At 44.4% G+C, this 22,465-nt stretch overlaps 2 protein-coding genes across 2 annotated transcripts in view; one reads left to right on the forward strand and one right to left on the reverse strand.

Annotated features, from left to right (window-relative positions):
• Nucleotides 1-825: 825 nt before the first annotated feature.
• Nucleotides 826-5,217, reverse strand: Cdk7 (Cyclin-dependent kinase 7). Its single transcript, XM_084607113.1, has 2 exons — nucleotides 4,515-5,217; nucleotides 826-1,848 (listed from the first exon to the last, which is right to left on the reverse strand). Exons 1-2 carry the CDS (start codon nucleotides 5,019-5,021, stop codon nucleotides 1,300-1,302), a joined length of 1,056 nt encoding a protein of 351 aa, XP_084463239.1. The 5' UTR covers nucleotides 5,022-5,217; the 3' UTR covers nucleotides 826-1,299.
• Nucleotides 5,218-5,415: 198 nt separating this feature from the next.
• LOC146186297 (uncharacterized) overlaps nucleotides 5,416-22,465 on the forward strand; it is a 48,103-nt gene continuing 31,053 nt past the window's right edge. Inside the window, exons 1-2 of the mRNA XM_084607114.1 lie at nucleotides 5,416-5,746; nucleotides 12,951-13,164. Of these exons, the coding sequence (XP_084463240.1) occupies nucleotides 5,607-5,746; nucleotides 12,951-13,164 (354 nt within the window). The 5' untranslated portion in view covers nucleotides 5,416-5,606. The remainder of the gene's footprint in view (nucleotides 5,747-12,950; nucleotides 13,165-22,465) is intronic.

A 22,465-nucleotide genomic window follows, 5' to 3' on the forward strand; every position in this document is an offset into this window, starting at 1 on the left:
ATTCAAAGTAGTAGAGGGGTGCATGAGAAACCCATGATCCAAGGTTTTTACGGAGTAGCTTTCATTCTTGGAGCAACCATAACGACCCAAAATATGCTAATTCTACCATAGCCATAATGTGGGCATCGGTTTTCCTGACACTGTTGGGCACAAAGTATGGAAGTACTGATTCAGCTTCTTTCACAGTACCATGCTATGAAACCACAAACAAAACATTGTTTTCAGCAGCAGAATAGCAACGCTGAAAATGTAGTGGGTTCTATTGCACCGCTCGCATCTTTTAATGCAAATTTTACTACATATATATGAGGCTCATAACAGAACACTGTTGATAATTTCTTGAATTAACAGCACCTTTTCTCCTCAATAATTTTGACCATATTTGAAATTAAAGCAGCTGTTTCACAAAGTCCATTGCCTGTAGCTACAATCATACATTTAGCACTTTGGTAAGTGACATATCATGCGCAGAGGTTGATAGGCTAACAGATATTAGGTGTCTGTTGTATCTAGCTATACATAACTGTTAATGAGTTGTATGCACTACATCACTGGCATGAGGTTACATACTTATAGATTGTTTCAAGGACAAAGGTGAATAGTAATACTAAAATTATACAAACACAAACCCATAGCAGCAATGCCAATCACAAAATGAGCTAACATCTCTTTGTTAAGCACTCAACTTTTACTCTTCCCTAACCAGATTGGATTAAATTAAATATGAGCATGCCTACATAACTGTGTTCTTACATGAAGCCTCTCAAGGCAAGACAAACCAAAGAAACCATTCCATATTTCCAGTAATTTTGCTTTGCACAAGTCTGCAGTATTGAGATTGTTTTATTTTTGTCGAAGGTACAACCTAACGACATCTGCTCTTTATTATGTCCACTGAACACAAGGCTCCTTGCCAAAAGTAGAAATTTTGATCACAGGTGTTGCCCCTGTATCTTAAATGCTGCAGATCAGTGAACAAATGGATGTTCAGCTTTATGCCCAGAATGAATCGCTTCACTTCAGTTGATCTCGAGATAAAGTTTGGGCTGCGTCCAGCAAGCCCTACAATGTGACAGATTGCACGCATCCGAGCGGCTCTTGTTGACATTTCTTCTTCCATCCTAGTGGTGGTCGAGTAGCTGTCGCCCGTATGCAGTAGAGAAAAGACTCAACCAACACAAGCGATCAGTGCAGTCAGATGGCAACGCTATGATCAGGAAGTCAATGCATCTTATTTCACACTTTGCCAAGGCACTGGTAATTCCAGCTAGGAGGTCAGGCCATGCAGAGAAAGGCCAATCAAAAAACGAGCTTCTTTATGACACCTGGATCGTCGCCGCCTTTGTGGGCACGCTTCAGACCATGGTTGTTGCCGCTGCTACTGCTGCTACCGCTACTGACTGCACCGCCATTCCTCTTTTGCACCACAGCAGCTGGCAATGGCAGGTTAGGCCCTTCGGTAGGTGGCGGCCGGTTCGAAAAGTATGGCATCTGCAGGGCTTCTGAACAGGTGCAGCGAGACAGTGGGTTGATTGCCAGCATCCGGCCAATGACATCCAGGAGGTCGTCTCCAGCTGCGGTGAAGATGTGGCGAAAGGGTGTGCCAGGGAAGCTACGGAACTGCACGTAGTCAGGAAGTGCGGGCATGCCAGGCCAGTCCTTTTCCGTGGGTGTTCCGAGAGTCTGGAAGATGCGACTCAGCTGGTCCAGGTCAGAGTCTCCGGGCAAGAAGGGCACGCGCAGGAGCAGCTCGGCGAGAATGCATCCCACTGCCCACATGTCGATGCCGGTGCCATAGATGCGTGCACCAAAGAGCAGCTCTGGTGCGCGGTACCATCTAGTCACCACCTGGGGATGAGATAATGTATTCTTGTGTCATGCGATTATATCACGAATGTTCTAAACCTGTCTTAGAGCTGGTTTAGAAGCAACAACTAATCTAAAACTTCTTATATAAAATTGTGCAAGTGTTGGCATCAGGCATGCATTGAAAAGAGTGCCCAATTAAGCCCCCCCCCCTCCATCCTCATCTTACAATCTTCTGAGATTGCCCCTGTATGGATTGTACCTTCAGTGCCACCCTACAGTACAGGAAAGAAAATCACCATGGGCCCCTCCCGAAATAAATTCCTGGCTGCACGCCTGGCTGGCAGATCAGTCTAACGAAGCTCCATGCCAGAATAAGGTGGTAAAATGGGCCCGCATGCAACCATGAAAACAATGCAGCCATCGTGAGTTTTGCTCACCAGATTTCCTTCCGCTTCAAGCGCTTCTGCTTCTCACATCAAGTGCAGATTTGGAACGGCTCCACTATTCCTTTATTGTTCCCAGTTAGCATAAAATCTGTCGCAACTATGAAATGTTTGCACTTTTCTTTCTTTTTTCTGTTTAGCATAAAGAAGGAAGGCAATGGCTTTAAATCTAAGTCTACATTTGGTGCTTCTTCAAACGCAGCACCCCACAGCATACAGAAGCACACACAATAGAGCAGGAATCAGCGGTGTTTCAAATTGGTTTACAGGAAAAAACAAGGCGCAGTATCTGTCACACTTCTCTGTGGACACCTGAACCGCGCTGTAAGGAAAGACATTTTAAAGACACAACCATCGACGTTTGCCTCATCGCATTTTAGTGGTCCAATGTGCCCCCTAGAATTTTTTCAAGTGTACTTGTGCTGCATGTAGCCCGCCCTTCAGAGCACCGAGAAGCACTGCACACAACCATAGCAGCAGACATGAAACACTCTGTTGCACTACATATGAAATCAAGACTGCTCGAACCTAGGCCATGTTAAGCTATTGTCTGTATCAGTTATGGCAGATGTTGCACATGGCACCATGAAAATGCTGGATAGCAACAGTGCCAAAAGAGAAAAATTACATGCCATAGGGTTTTGCAGACAGCTGAAAGAAAAACAGCAAATTAAGTTAAAGTCGTGCTAATGTGTGTGAGCTTTGTACTAATCAGATCCACGTGCTCTGTTGCTGAGCAACAATATACAAAGCTTAACAAGAGTCTTGTTGATGTTCAAATGGCATTATTAAAAATTGAAAGGTCATTTCATTTCTAGCTTAAGCTGACTCAGCATGTTCATTTGGAAATTGAACATGCTGAGTCAGCTTAAGCTAGAACCCCTTAAAGTACGCCGTCAGGTCTCTAGGCTGAAATTCTTTCACATGCTGAATAACAAGAAGTCTGGTTTGTCACGTGATACCAATATTTTTGCTGCACCCCAGAGATCTAGTAGACTGAACCACTCCAAAGTAGTAAGCCCATATTTCGCCAGGACCAAACTTTACCAGAATTCATACTTTCCCCTCACAACACATCAGTGGAACCGCTTGCCTCAATTTATTGTTGAATGCACCAATGAAAATATGTTTGCTGAATTGTTATTGCAGAACATGTAACCCCTCTCCTGCTTGGGCAGCGCTGCTGCCTGCAGTATTTGGAAATAAATAAATAAATAAATAAATAAATTTAGCCCAACTTTGAATATGATACGAAATATCTGACAGCACTGCCCTTTTTCACTGCCTTTCTCTGTTGCTGACTAGCACTGTAGCAGCAATGTATCATTTGGCAAAAAGATGCTGATAGCTAAGTGTTTTTACCTCCTAGTAGTAATTCATGCAGTACTTTTACAAAGCCTAACCAAACAAAAGATGCCATGCACACAGATGATAAATTTTTACTGACTATTATATAGCATCATCTTACATATAAGGTTATATTAATACTTTGTGGAAAAGCAAAGGAACAAAAATAGTTATGGAGGGCACTTATTAGGACAGGTTACATACTGTGAATATGATGGATTAAGTGGAGTAGCAAGCATGAGATGGGTTCAGAAGAGGATAAAGGTGCATTAATAGTATAAGTCACATATACCAATCACATTGAAAGGCGATCTAGTGGATGACTGTCCTGATGATGTAACGTCGATTTTTCGGGACTTTTTCTGAGCATTGCCGGGTCCGTTGCTAATATTACTCTCGCATTAAAATGCAGCAATATGACGGGTGAAAACTTTTCGGCAGCTGCGCTTTCTTTCGGTAGCTGAGCTTAATTTTTGATCAAAATGTAAAAAAAAAAAAAAAAAAAAAAAAAAGAAAAAGAAAAAAAAAAAACTTGACTAGTCTTGTTTTTCTATAAGCTGCAGTGTGCTTCAGGGCTAAGTGCACGGAAAACTTTTACTGTGCGAGGTCTTGGGCATACTATATTTAAACTGCCAGCGCGATTCATACAAACGCCAATTCTGACAGGGGAGATTCATCACACACTGTGTTCCTCCTTTTACCGACCACACTGACCTTTGATAAAGTAGGGCCGAGAATACGAACAATGCAGAATTAACAGAATTAACGTGGCTGCTAGCGTCTAGAGCAACACAAATTCTCAGCGCCAGTTCACCGCGGCTCTTGGACACATTTCGCTACACAGAACCGAGATTGATCAAGTTCGAACAGTGACATATTCCGCCAGTTCTCAACAGTGGTTAGCTCAATCCGTACCTGGTGGGTGTATATGCGCGTAGGTGAGCCAAAGAACTTGGCGAGACCAAAATCGGCAATTTTAAGTATCCCCCGGTCGTCCAGCAGCAGGTTGTTGGGTTTGAGATCGCGGTGTAAGATCCAGTTCATGTGCAGGTATTCAAGTCCCTGGAGCGTCTGCAACACGTAAGACTTGATATGCCCAGCAGTCAGTACAATTGTAGTGTCCTTGATAATAGCTTCCAGATCAGTTACCATAAAGTCGAAAACGAGCGACACGTTGGACCGATGCCCGAACACATCGTAAAGTCCAATTATGTTCGGGTGCGACAGTTCCTGCAGCAGCTTGATCTCGCGCAACGCCGTACGATTGATGCCGTCCTTGGCTTCTGCTCGCGTTCCCAGCTTGATCTTTTTCACGGCGACTATTTCATCCTTTACAATGTCCCGGGCCTTGTAGACCGTGGCGAACTGTCCTTCTCCGAGGAACTCTATCTTCTCGTACCGCTTTGTCCTGTCGTCGGTCATGGCTAAAGGCGTCAGGACGCAGGATAAACTGCCCGCACAAAATAAAGGAAGAACTGAAAGGTCTCACTCTCACTCTTATAACATGGCCAGGCTGGCAATCAACAGCGGCGTGCAGCAGCTATGAGCCGGCAAACGCACTACCGGCTAACACCACGCTTGTCTCAAACCGTCAAAACACACATGATCCTAATTTGGCTTTGAGATTCTCTTGCGCCGGCTACTATCGTCTTTGCACAAACGTTGCGACTCTTTTTTTTTTTTTTGACTACCGCGTTCATAACAAATTAGTCATAATAATTAAATAACTGTTGTAATAGCGCTAACCAGAAGAGTACGTTATACATATATAGCACTTACACGCACACGTATCAAATTAACCCACCGTGTATCTATCACCTGTCAACGCTGGAAACGAAAGTAAAGCCAGGAGGTAGAGAAGGTCAGCGGTGCACGAAGCTGATGCGCAGTGATGTTTGTTTGTGATCACGTTTCAGTACTTCTCCTGTGACCTAGCCACCGCCTTTCTTTCTTCTCTCCGTCAAAACATCATTTATTTTCGTGCAATACTCTGCTGTCACACCTCCAATGGATTTGGTCGAAGAAGTTGCCTTTGACGGGCCGGTTTGGATTCCACCGGAGCTGTTAGAAAGCGCCGCTCCTTTCGATCTGTACACCGCGGCAAACTTCGGCTGCGTAGCACTTGTGCGAGAGCTCTTGAGAGTGGGGCGAGTATTTATTCTATTTCCATTGCGCCATAACTTTTTGTCGTCGGCGCATTAGGTAGCATGGCGCGAAAGTACGTGACCACGCCTCCGACCTGCCAGATCTCGCTTGTTGACGTTGCTGTTTAGTCCTCAAGGACAAAATTGTTTGGTTGAAAATCAAAGTGCGTTTGTCAATGTGTTATTGCTGTTGGAACTAGCTTTTAGTTTACCAACAGGTCATTTTATGCGTGCATGCACTGCTTGCGAACGTTAAGCCGCTGTTAGCCACTTGTGACGGTCGCGCATGGGCTGCGACTCAGCTGTGAGAGAGGTACAGGGCTGCCGAGGTGCAGTTAGCGGTTTAAATAAGGAGTGTAAAAACATACGTTTAGTAGCTGCTATAGTGCGGTTTTTATTGCGGCAAATGACTGCCGTTGGCGGATTTTGTCGTAATACCCACCTTGTTTTTCGTATGTTATAATATCCGGAGTCCTCCACTACGGCGTCTCTCATAGCCTGAGTTGCTTTGGGACGTTAAACCCCACAAACCAACCAACCAACCAACCTCTTTGTTTTATACTTTAGATGCGAGAAGATTGAAGTTGATGGAAGCGGCTGAACAGCTCTAAGCGACGGTACTGAAGAGCAGAGCACATACACGTGGGCGCACTAGCAGCCAAATAGTTTATTGCAAAAGGGAGGGCAGCAGCTTTAATGGAACACAGTGAGCAGATACAGAGATAAAACATCACAATCAGGCAGCATAAAATGGTTCACTGACTCAGAAAGCGAGCTTTAGAGGGATCAGAGCCTCTGATATCGCTGCTTAAGTTACTGTGTCACTGACTGTGTGAACAAGTATGTGAAAGAGAAAACCACTCAGGCAAAAGTAATGTAATGCATTGTGTGGACTGCAAAGACAGGAATTTCTCATGGCTGACTTGTAAGGCATTTTACGTATGCAGCTATGGTGACATGTGTTAGCCAGCTGTCAGTGGCTCTGATTCCATAATGGTTTGCGTTTCTTAATCGGTTCTTGACCATTTGATGCTGCCCAAATGTTGACAATCCCTGGTTGATGTTCGATCTTTGCATCGCCCACCACATTCTCTTTATATTGCTGTCCTCTGTGCTGCTATAAACCGTTAGGTTAGCCAGCACATTCTTTACATCTTGTTTGTAGTCACTATTCACTCATATCTGTCAACATGCACTAATCAGTCCTACTTAACCCTTTCTTCAAGATTGAAGTATTGGACATGAGATGGTGTTTGACAACTGTTGCATCGTGTGGCCCTCAAAACTACCGATATTGAATGCAATTCACTTTGCCCAATTAATTGCCTGTGTAATGATTAAAAAGAAGGCAATCTCATGGTGTTTTTACACAATAGCATATCGTCTTGTTTCTAATTGTGATTATTTGATGCACAAAATATGTGCGGTGGTAGGTAGATAACCTAGAAGGTTTCTAACATAGCTGAAACTTACCAGCAACACCAAATATTCTGACTGGTGCTCATTGTACTGACATTTATGAGGCTTAGCACCACACCACATTTTTGCAAACTATGATTGTATAATTTTATCATGACGAGGTAAGTGTTCAATATCAACAGTAGCTGCAGCAGTATGAGTTGACGGTATGATACTGGGGTTAATGAAATGCAGTTGCAGCATACATTTTCCATCATATGCCCTGTTTAGTGTTACTAATGGAAAAGTTCCTTTCTGCAGCGGTCTTTTCTAATGTAACTGTGTTAGTACATAGTAGCTGCAATTGCCGTAAACCAAACTTGGCTCTTAGCATCTGGAACTGCATGGCTGTTCGTAACGCAGCTTTTCTGACGTGGATTCTGATCCAGCAGGGTAGTTTTATCTTGATACAGTAATGCAAAGGCAATTGAGGAGTATGTAAACGAATTTTAGGACTAAAGCAAGAAAACGGCTCGAAATACAGACAGGACAGAAAGGCAAGAAATGACACTCAGCACCGAGTCTAAATAGTATATTTCATGCAGTATCTCATTAAGTACAGAGGCATACGGCCCTCCTGTCCCATCTTTCGTGTTATTTCATTGATTTAGTCAACCAATAGTCCTAACAAGCACCACTTTTGTTATTTTAAGAATATGACTAGGGCCATGTTTGAGAAGCTCATGCTTGTTAAATAGCTGTATCATAGTTACTAACATAAAAATATGAAGAACGAAAAAATGGGTACTCGTAGAACAGTTGTAGACATCATCTGAAGTTTACTGGATGCAAAAAAGTGGTAACCGTCATGCGTCAGAGTTTCGTGACTGCTTGCTGTACTTAGTAAGGAAAGAAGCAGCGAAGATTGCTTTTATTAGATCTGCTTCTTTTTTTTTTTTTTTTGTGGTTATTTTATTGTTAATAAAGAAAGGGAGTGAAAAGATGTTTTCCAGCCCTGGTGCTATCTAATGATCTGAACTGGCACGGCTGAAAGAAAAGGATAGTGAGAGAAAGATGAAATCAAGGAGGTGAGCAACAGGAGGAAAGGACAGGATAGGTTAAAATAAAATCAAGTTATATGCACTGCAATACAAGTGACTCACTAGGTTGTTTGAGGCCTGCGTGCAATTGTCTGTTTATTGAAGCACTCGGCATAGCGGCGGGACTCCACACTTGTTGTTGCACCTACGTACGCTTGCCGTCGCTACTGTAAGTTGGTTAGCTCCCCCTTCCTTGGTATTCCAGCCCGAGTCCAGGGGAGAGGGAATTGACCAAATCACAGCAGTGATGACGTATTGCTTTTCTGTGGCTAGTTAGCTTCAGCTGATGTCTAACGTGTTCTGTAAGAACCTATTCCTTGTCCTTTGCTTTTTTATGCTGGCAACCATGTAGAAGGCAAGTGTCATGTAGTAGACTGTCGAAAGTCATCTGAGATTTCCCGAACAAGGACATATAGCGGCCCGCCGACGCTATAAAGCGGAGGCGCTGAGATCGGCGCTACCAGCCCGTGTGAGAGGAAAATAAAGATGTACACCGCGTGCTCGGAGCTCAAGCACAGCACGAGCTATTCAGAATGAGAAGCCCGCCACTTTGGTCATCTTGCTCTGGTGCTCCGCTGCGACCCTGCAAGTTCGCAACAGACATATTTCTTGTGAATAATAGGTGTCCAGAAATTTGGTGCGGGAGTTGCTGGTGGATAATTTAAACCTTTCCCGGGTTAGTCATGATTGCACTTTGAATACGGCAAGCTTTCAATGCCTGTTCTCTTTAGCCACTCTGTAATAAACCTGTTCCTTGTGTTCAGTGTAATTCCAAACTTGACTGCACCTTGACGCTTTGCTGAAATTTATGGGATACTGAAATAGGTACATTGTTTAGAAGTTTCATTTTCTTGCTGCAGAAAAAAGTCTACTAATGGGCAGGTTATAGCAAAGAGCTGTTGTTATGTCAAGCACAATATATGATCACTTGTTTACATTACCGTAATGTTTAGTCCGGTTTGATGGGACTCTGTACTGTTAAACAATGGTGTTCATTCTTTAGTCAAGAAATTGATTTGAAAAAGCAGAGATTTGGAGACGTATTACGAGTTTGCGTCATTATTGAAAGTGTCGCTATTTCCCTGACCTCGAGTCACCTGATTGGTGCGAACGCTGGGAACAGAAGTGGTAGGCACTTCCGGATTATGGACAGTTTTTCTAGGGACCAATGTTTTCAAGTGGATTTACGCCTCATTATTATGAAAATTTTCTGCCCGGACAGTGGACGAGAACAGAATGCACAAAGCCCATTCTAAGAGCCCATGTATTTTTGTTACATTAATATGGGCAGCGATGAGCACAAAATTTCTGCTCTCCAAACTAGATGCTTCATATTCTGCATTAGGGGGCAGGACATCAGAAAAATGCAGTGAAAAATTGCAAATGACTGAGTGATGGCCTTTTTCCTTACTGGTCTCATGCTTTATAGTGCAAACTTGCCCAGTCGATGCACCTTACAATGTTACTGATGGTGAAGAGAACTCTCTCTGCAGACTGTGCCACGTAGAAAGCCGCAATAAGAAGCTGTTGGCTGACTTCATGCTGATATATATAATGGTTTGCGGATTGTGAGCTGTCATATTACTAGCTAGGCTTTTAGCCATGAAATGCCAAAGCCTGCATTAGAAATCTTGGAGAGTTTCCTACCAGTCTCTTGCACTAAACATCATGGAGCTACTTACATCTGCCCACACCCAAGGCCAAAGTATAATATTTTAGTAGATTCCTGCACACTGTGGGCTTGATATAAAGGATCAGGCTGATGCTGAAGAGAAGCACACCCTCTGCAGTGGCCTCCTAACAGTTCTGCCTTTTTCAAGAGCGGATGCCATAAGGCATGAGGAGTAAGAAGGCGGCTTACTGGATCCAGTCAGGTGCACGAAACATCCATCTCAGTAGACTGAACCGGACACTGTCATTTTCTGTTCTGTGTGGAATTCTACTACATCGTGCATGCCTTATCCGTAGACTGTGTTTAAATATGGGTTGTGCCCACAAATACTTGCATTTAATTGGACAGCCAGACTCCCTGAAATCTTACAGTTGTGGCGTTACGGAGACCATGGAGCATATATTAGTGGTGCAACCAGTGTATGCACGCGAAAGGGCAATGCTAGCCACACTTCCATGAAGCATTTAGACAGCAGGCCTCTCTCGGAGGATTTAGTTACTAGGCGCTTGGTCTGACAAATGGAAAGCTGTGCAAGCAATATGGGCTCTTTACCGCTTTTTGAGCAAAGTGGGACTGGACTCGCGTTTGTGAGTCAAGTTGCTGTGCCTCCATATTTATGACGTACCTCCTCTTATCAAATCATCGTCCATCATGATCCTCTTACTCTTCCTTTTCCCCTTTCCTGGTGCAAAGTAGCAGGCCAGATGCTCAACTTTCCAGCCGACCTCTCTGCCTTTCCATTCATTAAATACTATCTGTCTATCAAGCCACGGCAAATCTGTATAGATGCATCAAGTGGCACCACACTATTTCGAGCATATTGACAATCAGAATAACTTGCTTGTAACTTCCAGGATTACTGTTTATTTTGATTTCACTGGTCACTACAATAAATAGAAGCAGACATTGATCATAGCGCATTTTTTCTCAATATTGCTCTTTCTGATTAATTATTATGCCATGGACAGTTTTGCTCGGGAACCAAAATGTCCGTATAATTTAGGCATGATTGTGTACTGCTGTGTTCAGTATTACTTGCAGCATCTAAGGTTGGAGCGGAATCCTTTTAAAAAGCACTGGGAGGCAAGAACTGGTAAGGAGTATGCATCCAGCTACCACCTAAAGCAGTAGCGAACTCTGCTAATTGCATCTCTGCTAATTCCAAGCTCCGCTAGAGCTGCTGCCAGTGTGTTACAGGTAGTACTTTGCACGACTGTAGTTTTTTCATGTTTCACATGTATGCCAGGCATGTGGAAGGTAAAATAATGTTTAAACAAGTTCAGCTTGGTTTCCATTTTAACAAACCTCAGCTGTGTACTGTTGTAAATCGTAACAGTTTGCACCAATTGCCCGTAAGCATAGTTTGCTTCAGTCCAACAAAAAGGGTTGGTCGGGCTCAGTCTGAATCAATGTCTGGGCATCCTACCATTCCATTTTGTTAAAATGGACTCGGCAGCTGTTTTATTATAAAACAAAAATATGGCCTTAGACGTCTGTAAGTAATTGCCCCAAAATATTTTGGCTCGTAAAAAATGTGTATGCTTTTGTCATTGCTGTGCAACACGAGATCACTGTATATGTCTCAGGCTGGAAAGGCTTTTCACATTGGCAAGCAAGAGCATGCGAGCACTAAAGAGATTTTATGCTCCACACATGGCATTCACAACTTATGTGGTTACAGTCACCCATTTTCGTCTAGTCTTGCCCCATGCCCTATTATCGCTACACTACGAATGCCCACTCGCTCGGTGTTTAGCGATGTCACTTTTATGTGGAGAACGTTTGCAAAAATGAAATTTTATGTATTTGTTATTGTAGCACAAAAAATGAAATCTATACTGTCTACTATGGATATTTTTCTTATTTTGCAGGAATAATTGTAGACATTTTGGGAGTAAACTGGGTCACTGTTAGCATAGCATCTCCGAAATGGCAGCTTCTGCATTTTCTTAGTAATGCTTTAGTTTGTGCTAGTTAATAATTGTAGGGATGGTGGTGCAAAAGAGAATCCAGGGATAAGGAAGGGGCATGGATCGATGGTTGTCAGTGCGCAAAGAACCACAGTTGGTCGAAGTTTCCTGACCCCTCCATTACAGCGTCTCTCATAGCCTTGTCTCTTTGTGATGTTAATCCCTTAAACCAAACCAAAAGATGTACAAGTCTTGGGGGACACTTATGCTTATCTTTAGGGTCCGACAGGCAGTTTCCCATGCCGATCCTCATTCTTGTACATGCACTTTGATACTCATTTAATCACTGATCCTTAATTTGTTCCTCTATTATCTCACATGTTAGCATAGTAATGAGTTACCTTGTCATGTGGAAGACCACGTGACATAGATATAAAACCTTGCTTTAACCCAACAATATAAACATACCCGTATGGGCTACTGGTATCATTTCTGACTTGAGATCCAGAGATCTGGGAGGTTTTGATTCCCATTTCACCCTTGTGCTCTGTTCTAAAGGAGTTTCTGTCAGTTTGTCCATGTCATGTGGTCGCTTGGTGTCACACAGCCCATTCACCACATAATTTTTTGCTAACAGCATTAGCGCCGAATTTCCTGGAGGACAGGCTTCGAGAGCCATCACAATAAAGAATGAGATGCAGCAATGAACTGTTACCACAACTACTTTAGTGAAAAACTGGATGAAAAGTTAACGCACTTTTATTACAACTGCTACTTTTGGTTGTTGAGTTAAATAAGTAATGAATGCAGACTTCTAGCATCGCTTGTTAGATAAGCTAACCCACTTCTAAAGTTTTGGCGCTGCTCCCCGCATGACGTTTTGCCACCACAGTTTTACAAACGCTCGCTGCACTCATTCAATGGTGTAAAAAGGGATAAATTGAGCCACTTTACGCTTTGCAAATCCGTGGTGTAATTAATACGTTTATCTCCATTTGAGCAAGCAAGAAAGAGAAAAGCTGCAAATTTTGAGAATCCCGCAATCATCAAAAAAATTTGTGTTCTTTGTCTTGTGTGCTGCTCATATTGATTTTGTCTGACAGATGTGGCTTGTGACTCTCGTGCAGGGGCGATGGTGTTACTCAGCCGGCAGACGTGAATGCACAGAATCGTGGTGGCTGGACACCTCTCATGTATGCTGCAAGCTCGGGGAGGCGGGAGACGGTGCAACTGTTGCTTGAACATGGGGCCGACGTGAACCAGAGCAACAGTCGAGGGCGGACGGCTGCCATCCTTGCTGCCATGTATGGCCACCACGAATGCATTGCCTTGCTTTACCAGGTAGGTCAACTTGAGCTACAAAGGTTTTAATTTTATTTATTTATTTATTTCCGCAATACTAGAGACCCTCATTTGAGTCCAGTCAAGGAGGGCAGCAAATTACATTCACTCAATACGAGAGTAGCTGCATCATAAAACAAAGAGAATAATATTGTCTATTTTTGTACATATATAATCTAAAATAGTTCACAACGTGCTTTGTCAAAATCAACAGCCGATATCACTATTAGAGGCAGGGTATTCCTTTCGTCAATCAGTCGCGAAAAAAAAAAAAAAAAAATCAAAAGCGTTAGTATCGGTGCTGAAGTGTGATTATGATGACGACGAGTTCTACGCGTTTCTGAAAACTGCACATAAGGGGCTTGACAGATGCCTAGTTTTCCATGAATTAGTTAAAGAAGGAAGGATAGGCGGGCTACCTTACGTCTGTTGTGGAGAGGTTTAATATCATTAGTTGCCATTCGATGTTTTTGTTCAGTGTCTCCCATTGTGAGTCAGCAGAAAGCATGGATGGAAGTGGCAACCTTAAGAGAGGGACAAATGCTTTAAGTAAGGCCGAACTCGGATTTATAGGGGACTTTGATTCTTTTAGAGGCTCTTTATTATTTTGACCAAGAGAAAACTTTTGTTTGCCTGAACAGTGCACCCAGGTCTCCAAGAAAAGTCTGTTAGTTCTGCTCTGCAAAACATTAATGGGAGCTTTTGCAATTGGACCCGACTCAAACTGGGGAAATATCAAGTACTGAACACCAACGTGTACTGCATGTATGCTTCTTTTGTTTTTCCCCTCCATGTTCTCTTCCTAGTGAGCGCTATCTAACCCACCTTATTACAATCTGTCTATGTGAAAATAACTGAAGGTGTGCCAAATCTGACTGTTTTGTGCAGTATTGTTTACAGTATTTGCTGATTGGTGTGAAAAACTGACCTATTTGCAATGTGAAGGATAGGGAATTTGCCTGAAATAGAGGAAATCGCTACTGTATGTAGCGCACTCGCAGAAAAAGGATTGAGTTACTACATAGCGCTTCAAGGGTATAAACCAGGCCAGATGCCAGAATTTTAATTGAATTTGAATCCTAAATTTGTGACCTTAGTTGATACCTCTTGCTTTGGCTGCCGTAGTACAGAATGCATGCATCTCGTGAATGTTTCTTTAAAAACTAAGAAATGCTCACTTACACAGTATGTCACTTAGGGTTCGGTTGTAGAGGAAGAAGATATAGAGTAGAAGAAGTCCCGGGATAATTCCCAAACAATGTTGTTAGTGAAGTTTGATGTGGCTCATGAGCACTCTGTCTCAGTGCCTTGCTTGTGGCACTTGTTAAATGAATTGATCTTAAAAAACCTTTTGGGTTTCTCTCAAACGTCCAAATGACCAAATAGTATGCTGCTCTGTAATGAATTCCCTGTTGGACAATCATAATTTGTCAGTCTTAGTTATCACAGTGAAAAACCTTTTTGTCTAGATTGCTTGAACGTTGTCATGTGCATATATACGAAATTTGGTTCCTTATGTGCTCATCCATAGAAAATCGCAGATAATTTTTGTGTATTGTGTGTCTAATACAGTCGAACCCGGATATATAGAGGTCAAGGGGATTGCGAAATAGTTCGATATATCGATAATTCAATATACAGAAATTCGCTTGAGACGGCACTTGCAATCGTGAAAAATGATACTGTATCTGTCACGTAATCAACCCACATGCATAATGAACCCAACGGCCACTTTTGCCCCTGGGAATTTGAAAAAAAAAAAAAAAGAAGCGTTCGGTGACGAGTCTTTTTATTGCTTATTTATTGGCAGCACGCCAAGATACTGCACAGTGATAACATCACGGCGTGTTTATTTTTTTTTACTATACTTTTGATAGATCCTGCAGTGGCAGGGAGCGAACTTGACAGAGTGCCTGTGATGGCTTGATTGCACAAGCCTGGCTCGATTTATCACGCTGCACTTGGGCGGGCGTAGTCCACTGCCACAAAATCATTGGAAGACGTGATAGCTGCAAATGTCATTTGAAGCGCACAATGCTCAAAGGCGGTGTCATGATCGCAGCTGACCGCGTGCTTTCGTTAATTCATAGATGCAAGAATGGACGACTCTCTCTCAAAAACATCTGCTGCGTTTTAATGTCCGCAGCCACCATAGCTTACACTGTGCTGCACGTTCGGCACGATGGCAAGGATGAACGACTGACAAAAAAAAAATATGTCAGCCGCTGTGCGCAGGGCGTTCACAACACACTGGAGAAAGTGTCAGCCATGGGTTGAGCTAGCTTGTCCACGCATGCGTAGCGCGTGCTGCTGCAAACCAAGACCGGGAAAGAGAAAGGAACGGGAGAGATAAAGCTCGGCAGAGGAGTGGGCACACCCTTGCGCTTCGCTTTATTGCGTTTTTCCCCTCTCCCAAACACCGCGGCTGCATTGGTTTCTTCTTATTCCTTCACGCACATGGCTTGCAAACGTCAAGTGCTAGTGCATGGCAAACGATCACCGCAAATGCGCGCGCCTTGAGGAAAAGGCGCGGCACTGCCCTAGACCAGCCATCGCCGAACTACGTGGCAAACGGCCCGAGGTGATGCGATCGTCTTTGGGGAAAATGCACCGTCCAATGCGTGGTGCGGAGTCCGATATATCGAACGACCGGTGAAATTGAATTCGATATACGACGCAGCTTTCCTATACTTTTACATGGGATCTTCAAGGGGATATTCTGTGAGTTTGATATCAAAATTCGAATTATCCGGGTTCGATATATCCTGGTTCGACTGTAGCTTTCCATTATTCTCCAGAGCTCTACGTATTGTGGTATCAGCGCGCACTCCTTGAGACTGGCTGGCTGCGTGCTCCTTAGCGTCATACTCATACAAATAATATCTGCTTTAGCCAGTAGCTGATTTTTGGACGCAGTGCTGGGTGGCCAAAATACTATAGGATATTATATAGAATATTATGCCTTGGCTTCATTATTTATTATCACTGACAGACCAAGGTGTTTTCTAATGGACATACAGTAGACTCGCGATAATTATAATTCGTACTTTCGGTTAATTCAAACAAAAATCAAATTTTTGGTTGGTTCGTCATGTTTTCAATGTATTTCAACGCCGCTTAATTCAAACACCGCAATTCGGTTAATTCATACTTTTTGCTTGTCCATACCGGAAAATTATCAGCTATCGTTTCCGCCACTGGCGAAATATCTGAGTTCTTATAACACTACAACAGTGGAAAATGTGAAAATAAGCGCACTATGACTTAAAAAAGAAAAGAAAGCGCGGAAGAGCCTAATAAACAAACGTTCGAAATGAAACAAAAGCCTCCTGAAGGGTGCTGCTCAACTTTTTGTGGCTTGCTAGCCAGTTCAATGGAGAAAATTTGAAGTTAACCCTCAAAACTTGTGGAAAAGACGACTCTCCGCCTGCGCTTGTCAAAATTCTCAAAACTGCAGGAGAAAAAAAAAGAAAACAAAACAAAAAAAAAAAGATGCGAAAGTGACGTGAGTAGCATCGGCCGACTGCGAATCATGTGACCGCTCATGCTTTTCTTTCCCTGGTCAGTTGCTCGCGTTGGTAGCACCATGTCTCTGCGAGGGAAGTATCGGACGCTCTCTGTGAAAGAAAAATTGGCAGCCATAGAAGAAGTTGAGGCTGGAACGAAGAACATTGCTGTGACATTGATGTATGGGATAACGAAAAGTACGCTGACAACGACTGTGAAAGCAAAAAACAAGATGCGAAACAACGTGAGTCGTTTCGCTCCTGACAGAAAAAGGCTTAGGGAGGCGGCGCATCCAGAGCTTGAGAAGGTGGTTCTCCTTTGGCTTAAGCGCTTTGAGCTCCAATCTACCAGCAAGTGGATCGATATTGCGAGAGAAGCCCGAAGAACTGTCCGTGCACTTTGGAATTGACGATTTCAAGTGTAGTGGTGGATGGGTGTCGCGATTCAAGGAGCGACATGGCCTCGCTTTCAAAAGTGTGTACAGCGTAACATTGCTGTCGTTTGTAGGAATGCTAGCTGACACATGGAGTGCAGTAACGCCAGCAACGATATGGAACTGCTCCCAGCATGCCTTCCGCATACCAGGCCACAGCAGTGATACTTTGCCTGACTGCGCTCAAAATGAAAATGAAGACTGCCTCCAAATGGAGAGCGATGATGCAGGGCCAGTGCTTTCTGCCTTCCAAGGACACAACATAGCTCCTGACCTCAGCGAATTTGCAGCTGCTGATGATAACCTCTGTGTGTGCAGGGAAGACACTGGACGAATTGGTAGCTGAGGTGCTGCCAGCACAGTACAGCAGCGAAAATGAGAGGAGGAATCAGAAGAGCAATCCTCTGTGAAAGCAGCACAAGCCTTCAACTACCTTGCCAGGGTCCGGAAATTTCTGACTGCAGCAGAAAATTCTGAAAAAGAACTGGCCGCTCTTACTGGAATAGAGAACTTTGTTCTGAATGCACATGTAAAAAAGGAGCAATCAACAATTCATGATTTCTTCAAACGATCTAGTCAGCCATAGATTTCCAGTAAACTTGTTCTGGATCCTTCACCTCTGCTGTTTTTATTGTGTAATAAAAGAGTAGAAGTGCTTAAAATATGATTTAAGTGGATATTTAATTATAATGTGCACTGTAATCTTGCTCAGAGTCATATATGCGAGGACTTTCGATAATTCAAATTTTTGATAATTCAAACGAAATCCTGGGGTGCCTTCGAGTTTGAATTAATGAAAGTCTACTGTATTAGTTCATGCTGTAACAAATGTTTATTTTGAGCCACCAAACCAATTCTTAACCTTTATATATATTGTTACGGCAATTACGCTGCGCCGCGCGGTGTGGCGCATGTAAAAGAGGTGGACGAAGTGGAAGTGGTTGCGCGTAGACTCGTTCGGGGACAAGCTTTACTGAGATTGTGCTTTAGACTTACTGTGCGTAGCTTTGATGCTTTTCCCATATATTTTGTAAGTATTAAACCCATTTTCCCGTAACAGCTTGGCGGAGTGTGCGGGATAGTCCTGGAACCTTTCGAACATCATCGACAAAGCAGACGCTTGGCCGGGCTCCCTCCTGACCTCACAGCCATGGCAAGCCACGACCACGACAGAGAAGGTCACTCTTCCCGCTGAACTGGAGCTGCTTCTAATTCAGGCCGGGAGCACCAAGTACCATCCAGCTCGTGGCCGCATCAGCGGGAGCCCAGAACATTTTCTGGTCTGGCCGGTGAGGATGTCGACGACTGGCTGACGCACTACAAGCGTGTCAGCAAATGCAATCACTAGGACTCGGCCATGCAAACGTGGTATTCCTTTTGGCTGGCACGGTGCTGCTGTGGTTTGAGAACCATGAAGACAACCTTTCTACCTGGGACAAGTTTGTGGAAGAGATAACCAACTGTTTTGGAGACTCCACGTCAAAAAGACGCAAGGCTGAGCAATCTCTTTCGCAATGAGCGCAGTTACCTGGAGAGACTTGCACGACGTACATAGAGGAAGTCCTGAAGCTCTGCCGCATTGTTAATAGACGCATGCCCAAAGAAGACAAGGTTGGCCATTTCTTAAAAGGATTCGCCATAGATGTTTATAATTTCCTTATCACAAAAGAAACCCTAGCCAGTACTTCGGACGTTATCCGGTACTGCCATACATTTGAAGCTTTAAAAATGAGGCGAATTGTACCCAAATTTGGACGCCTCTCCAATATCCCAACAGTTGCCAGCGTTGACTACACTGTCCACAATGATTTCGCCTCTCTGGTCCGCAGAGTTGTGAGTGAAGAGCTGGCCAAGCACCTGCAAGGCGCCGACGCGCGACCTGTGTACTCGGAATGCGCAGTTCAGCCACAGCAAGCTGAACATCCAGCCTCGTGGGCGCGTCAAACAGAACTTCCGCGCTACTCCTACGGCAATGAGCGCGCCTATTCGTCTCTGACCAGCCGCTTTTCTCCACATTCAAACGTGCGTCATGCAGCTGTCATCGTCTCTCAACCACCGTTGAATTCCTCCAAATCCAGTGGCTACGCTTTTCGTGCGTCGTCCGTTTGTTACAACTGCGGCCGTCGCGGGCAGATAGCACGGTTTTGTCAACGCCGGCGACAGCAGGCTTCACGTTTTTGGACGCGCACTTGGGCAGGTTTCCGTGACCACGACAACATTGAGTGGCGTCAACCTCGTCCACTACAGCCTCGCCCAGTCGTCTTTCGCAGTGACTCTCCCGCTTCTGACCGCAGCTTCACACCATCACCCCCGTGCCGAGTACGGTCCCCATCTCCACATCGACGCTCGCCTATGCCACCATCGGGAATAAAGCAGGAGCGGCCGATGGAGGTGAGGCCGCGAAACGGTCATCTTCGCCAATTCCTCTGCCTACTGTGATGTTGAGGAACTAAGTGCATGTTACAGTAAATGGTGTAAATACGTTAGCTTTAGTGGATACTGGTGCCATAATTTCCGTGATGAGTGTTTTAAAAATTGCCTTGGACCGACAATAATGTTCGCTTGGGACCGAAGTGCCAGTTTTCGCGGTGTTGGGGGAGAACATTTGCGTCCAGTGGGTCTCTGGTGTTTGTCAGTGGTCATTGCTAAGGAAATGTTTCGAGTTGAATTTGTAGTTTTAGCAAGAGCCACACATGATGTTACTCTTGGAATTGATTTTCTGTGCGATTGTGGAGCAACGGTCGATTGCGCAGCCGGCGAAATTTCTCTGTGCCGCAATATTCTGTCTGCTTTTGTAGAGGAGACACCTAGCTCTATTGACGGCGCATTTTATGTCTCCAACGATGTAGTGTTACCTTCTATGGTTGCAATGTTTGTGCCGGTTCACAGCTCTGTCGAGCGAGCAGGCACCCACTCTGTGTTTGTGTTCTTTGAAGCTGACATGAACAATGCTGTGGAAAAAAATTTACTAGTGCCCCGTACCGTCGTCGACATCGTAGATGGTTGTGCCCTCTTGTGGACTGTAAACATTTCATCAAAACCCGTTTGTTTGCCATCCGACCTCAGGTTGGCTACATTTGACGGCTACGAGGTCCTTTCTATTTGGTCTTTGTCTCCTCATCCGCACCATCGTGTGGATCCTGATTACGGCGCGAATATAACCCGGATGATAAACAAATCGCTTTCGTCATCCGACCAGCAAGAGTTATGTGAAGTTCTGGCACCTTACATTTTTGTGTTTGGCTTTGCTGAAGAACCCGAGTTTTCTGTTCCGCCACATTCACGTATGTCACACAAGATCAACACAAGACAGAAGCCCTACCGAGTATCACCAGTCGAGTGCAGAACAATTAATGAACAAGTCCAGGACATGTTGAAGAAAGGTGTTATGCGGGAGTCCTCCAGTCCTTGGGCAGCCCCCATCATCTTAATGAAGAAGAAGACAACTCGTGGAGATTTTGTGTGGACTATCGTCGGTTAAACTTAATTACAGAAAAGGACATCCTCTTCCACGTATCGACGATGCCTTAGATTGTCTACAATCTGCTTCCCATTTCTCGTCATTAGATCCTTGGTCTGGCTATTGGCAGATTCCGATGCATCCGTCGGACTGAGAAAAGACAGCCTTGTGACATCTGACGGACTTTATGAATTTAACGTGATGCCCTTTGGACTGTGCAATGCACCAGCGACATTCGAACAATTTATGGACACAATTCTTCGTAGTTTAAAATGGGAGGTATGCATGTGCCACCAAGGTGATGTCATCATCTATGGAAGGACGTTTCGGGAGCATAATCAGCGACTTAGTCTTGTGCTGGACTGTATCCGAAACGCCGGACTAATTTTGAACTCTAAAAAGTGTCACTTTGGTGAACGGCAGACCTTAGTGCTTGGATTTTTAGTGGATCAGGAAGGTATTTGGCCCGACCCCTAAAAGATTGCTGCTGTGTGAGACTTTGCAAAACCTCGAAGCGTAAAACATTTGAGAAGCTTTCTGGGGCTATGTTCATATTTCTGCCGTTTCATTCAGGGACTCGCCCAAATTGCCCATCCGCTCACTTCCCTCCTGCAAAAAGATGCTCTTGTTTGTTTGGTCCTTGGAATGCGAGTCATCGTTCCGACAGCTGAAGTTTCTGCTCACATCTGGTCTTGTTTTAAGCCGTTTCGATCCGGCTGCTACCACTGAGATTCACACCGATGCGAGCGGCATGGGTGTTGGTGTGGTTCTCATCCAGCTCCAGAACGGCGCCCAGCATGTCATTGCATATGCAAGCCGCACTTTAACGAAAGCAGAACGCAACTATACAGTGACAGAAATGGAATGTCTCGCTGTCATCTTCGCCGTTACCATGTTCCGCCCATATCTGTATGGCCGTCACTTCAACATAATTATCGACCATCACTCCCTGGGTTGGCTTGTTGGCCTGCGCGACCCCTCCGGTCGATTAGCTTGCTGAGCATTACGTCTACAGGAATATGACTTTTCTGTGTCCTATAAGAGTAGTCGCCGCCACACCGACGCTGACTGTTTGTCCCGATTTCCTCTCCCATGCACGGCAGTCGGTGAAGTTGATCTGGACGACTGCCTGGCGCCTGTGAGCGAAACATTACCAGACCGCATAAAGTTCCGGCAAGAGCAATGTCAAGACCATGAATTTACTCCGTTGTCTGATAAGGCGCGCAATTCAGCATCTACACCTTTTGTTATTCAAGATGGTCTACTCCTCAAAAAGAACTACTCAACTGATGGTGCCCGTCTTCTGCTTGTTGTCCCGGCTTCTCTCCACAATGCTGTTTTACATGCGATGCATGCTGACATCACTTCAGGTCATCTTGGTTTTGCACGCACTCTCGCGAGGGTCCGACAACAATTTTATTGGTTGAGGTTGTACACGACAACGAAGCGCTATGTAGCAAGTTGTATCCCTTGCCAACGTCTCAAACAAAGCACCACGCCACCTGCTGGCCTTCTTCAACCTGTCAAGCCCCCTAGGTCGCCTTTAGAGAAAATTGGGATTGATCTGATTGGTCCTTTTCCCTAATTGTCTGACGGCTGTCGCTGAATTATCGTAGCTATTGACTATTTGACCCGGTATGTGGAGACGTCTGCACTCATTTCTGCCAAAGCAACCGATGTGTAGAACTTTTTATTACACCAAATCGTCCTTCGCCATGGCGCCCCCCGAGTGATCATCAGTGGTCGCGGTCAGCAGCTTGCTGCAGATATTGTGGAAGAACTTTTACGGCTCTGTGGCTCCGAATACCGTCATTTTACTCCCTACCACCCTCAGACACATGGCCTTACCGAGCGTCTAAACCGGACTCTCATTAACATGATGTCAATGTACGTAACATCAA

The sequence above is a fragment of the Amblyomma maculatum genome, chromosome 6, assembly GCF_055883805.1.
Source record: "Amblyomma maculatum isolate TAMU_Amacu chromosome 6, ASM5588380v1, whole genome shotgun sequence".
Taxonomy (NCBI): Eukaryota; Metazoa; Arthropoda; class Arachnida; order Ixodida; family Ixodidae; genus Amblyomma; species Amblyomma maculatum.

What these genes read in the sequence shown, in the direction of transcription:
- Cdk7 (XM_084607113.1), bottom strand. Translation starts at nt 5,021, where the DNA reads ATGACCGACGACAGGACAAAGCGGTACGAGAAGATAGAGTTCCTCGGA. An exon ending in CGCGCATATACACCCACCAG is followed by an intron (nt 1,849 to 4,514) that starts GTACGGATTGAG and finishes TCTCATCCCCAG; the next exon opens with GTGGTGACTAGATGGTACCG.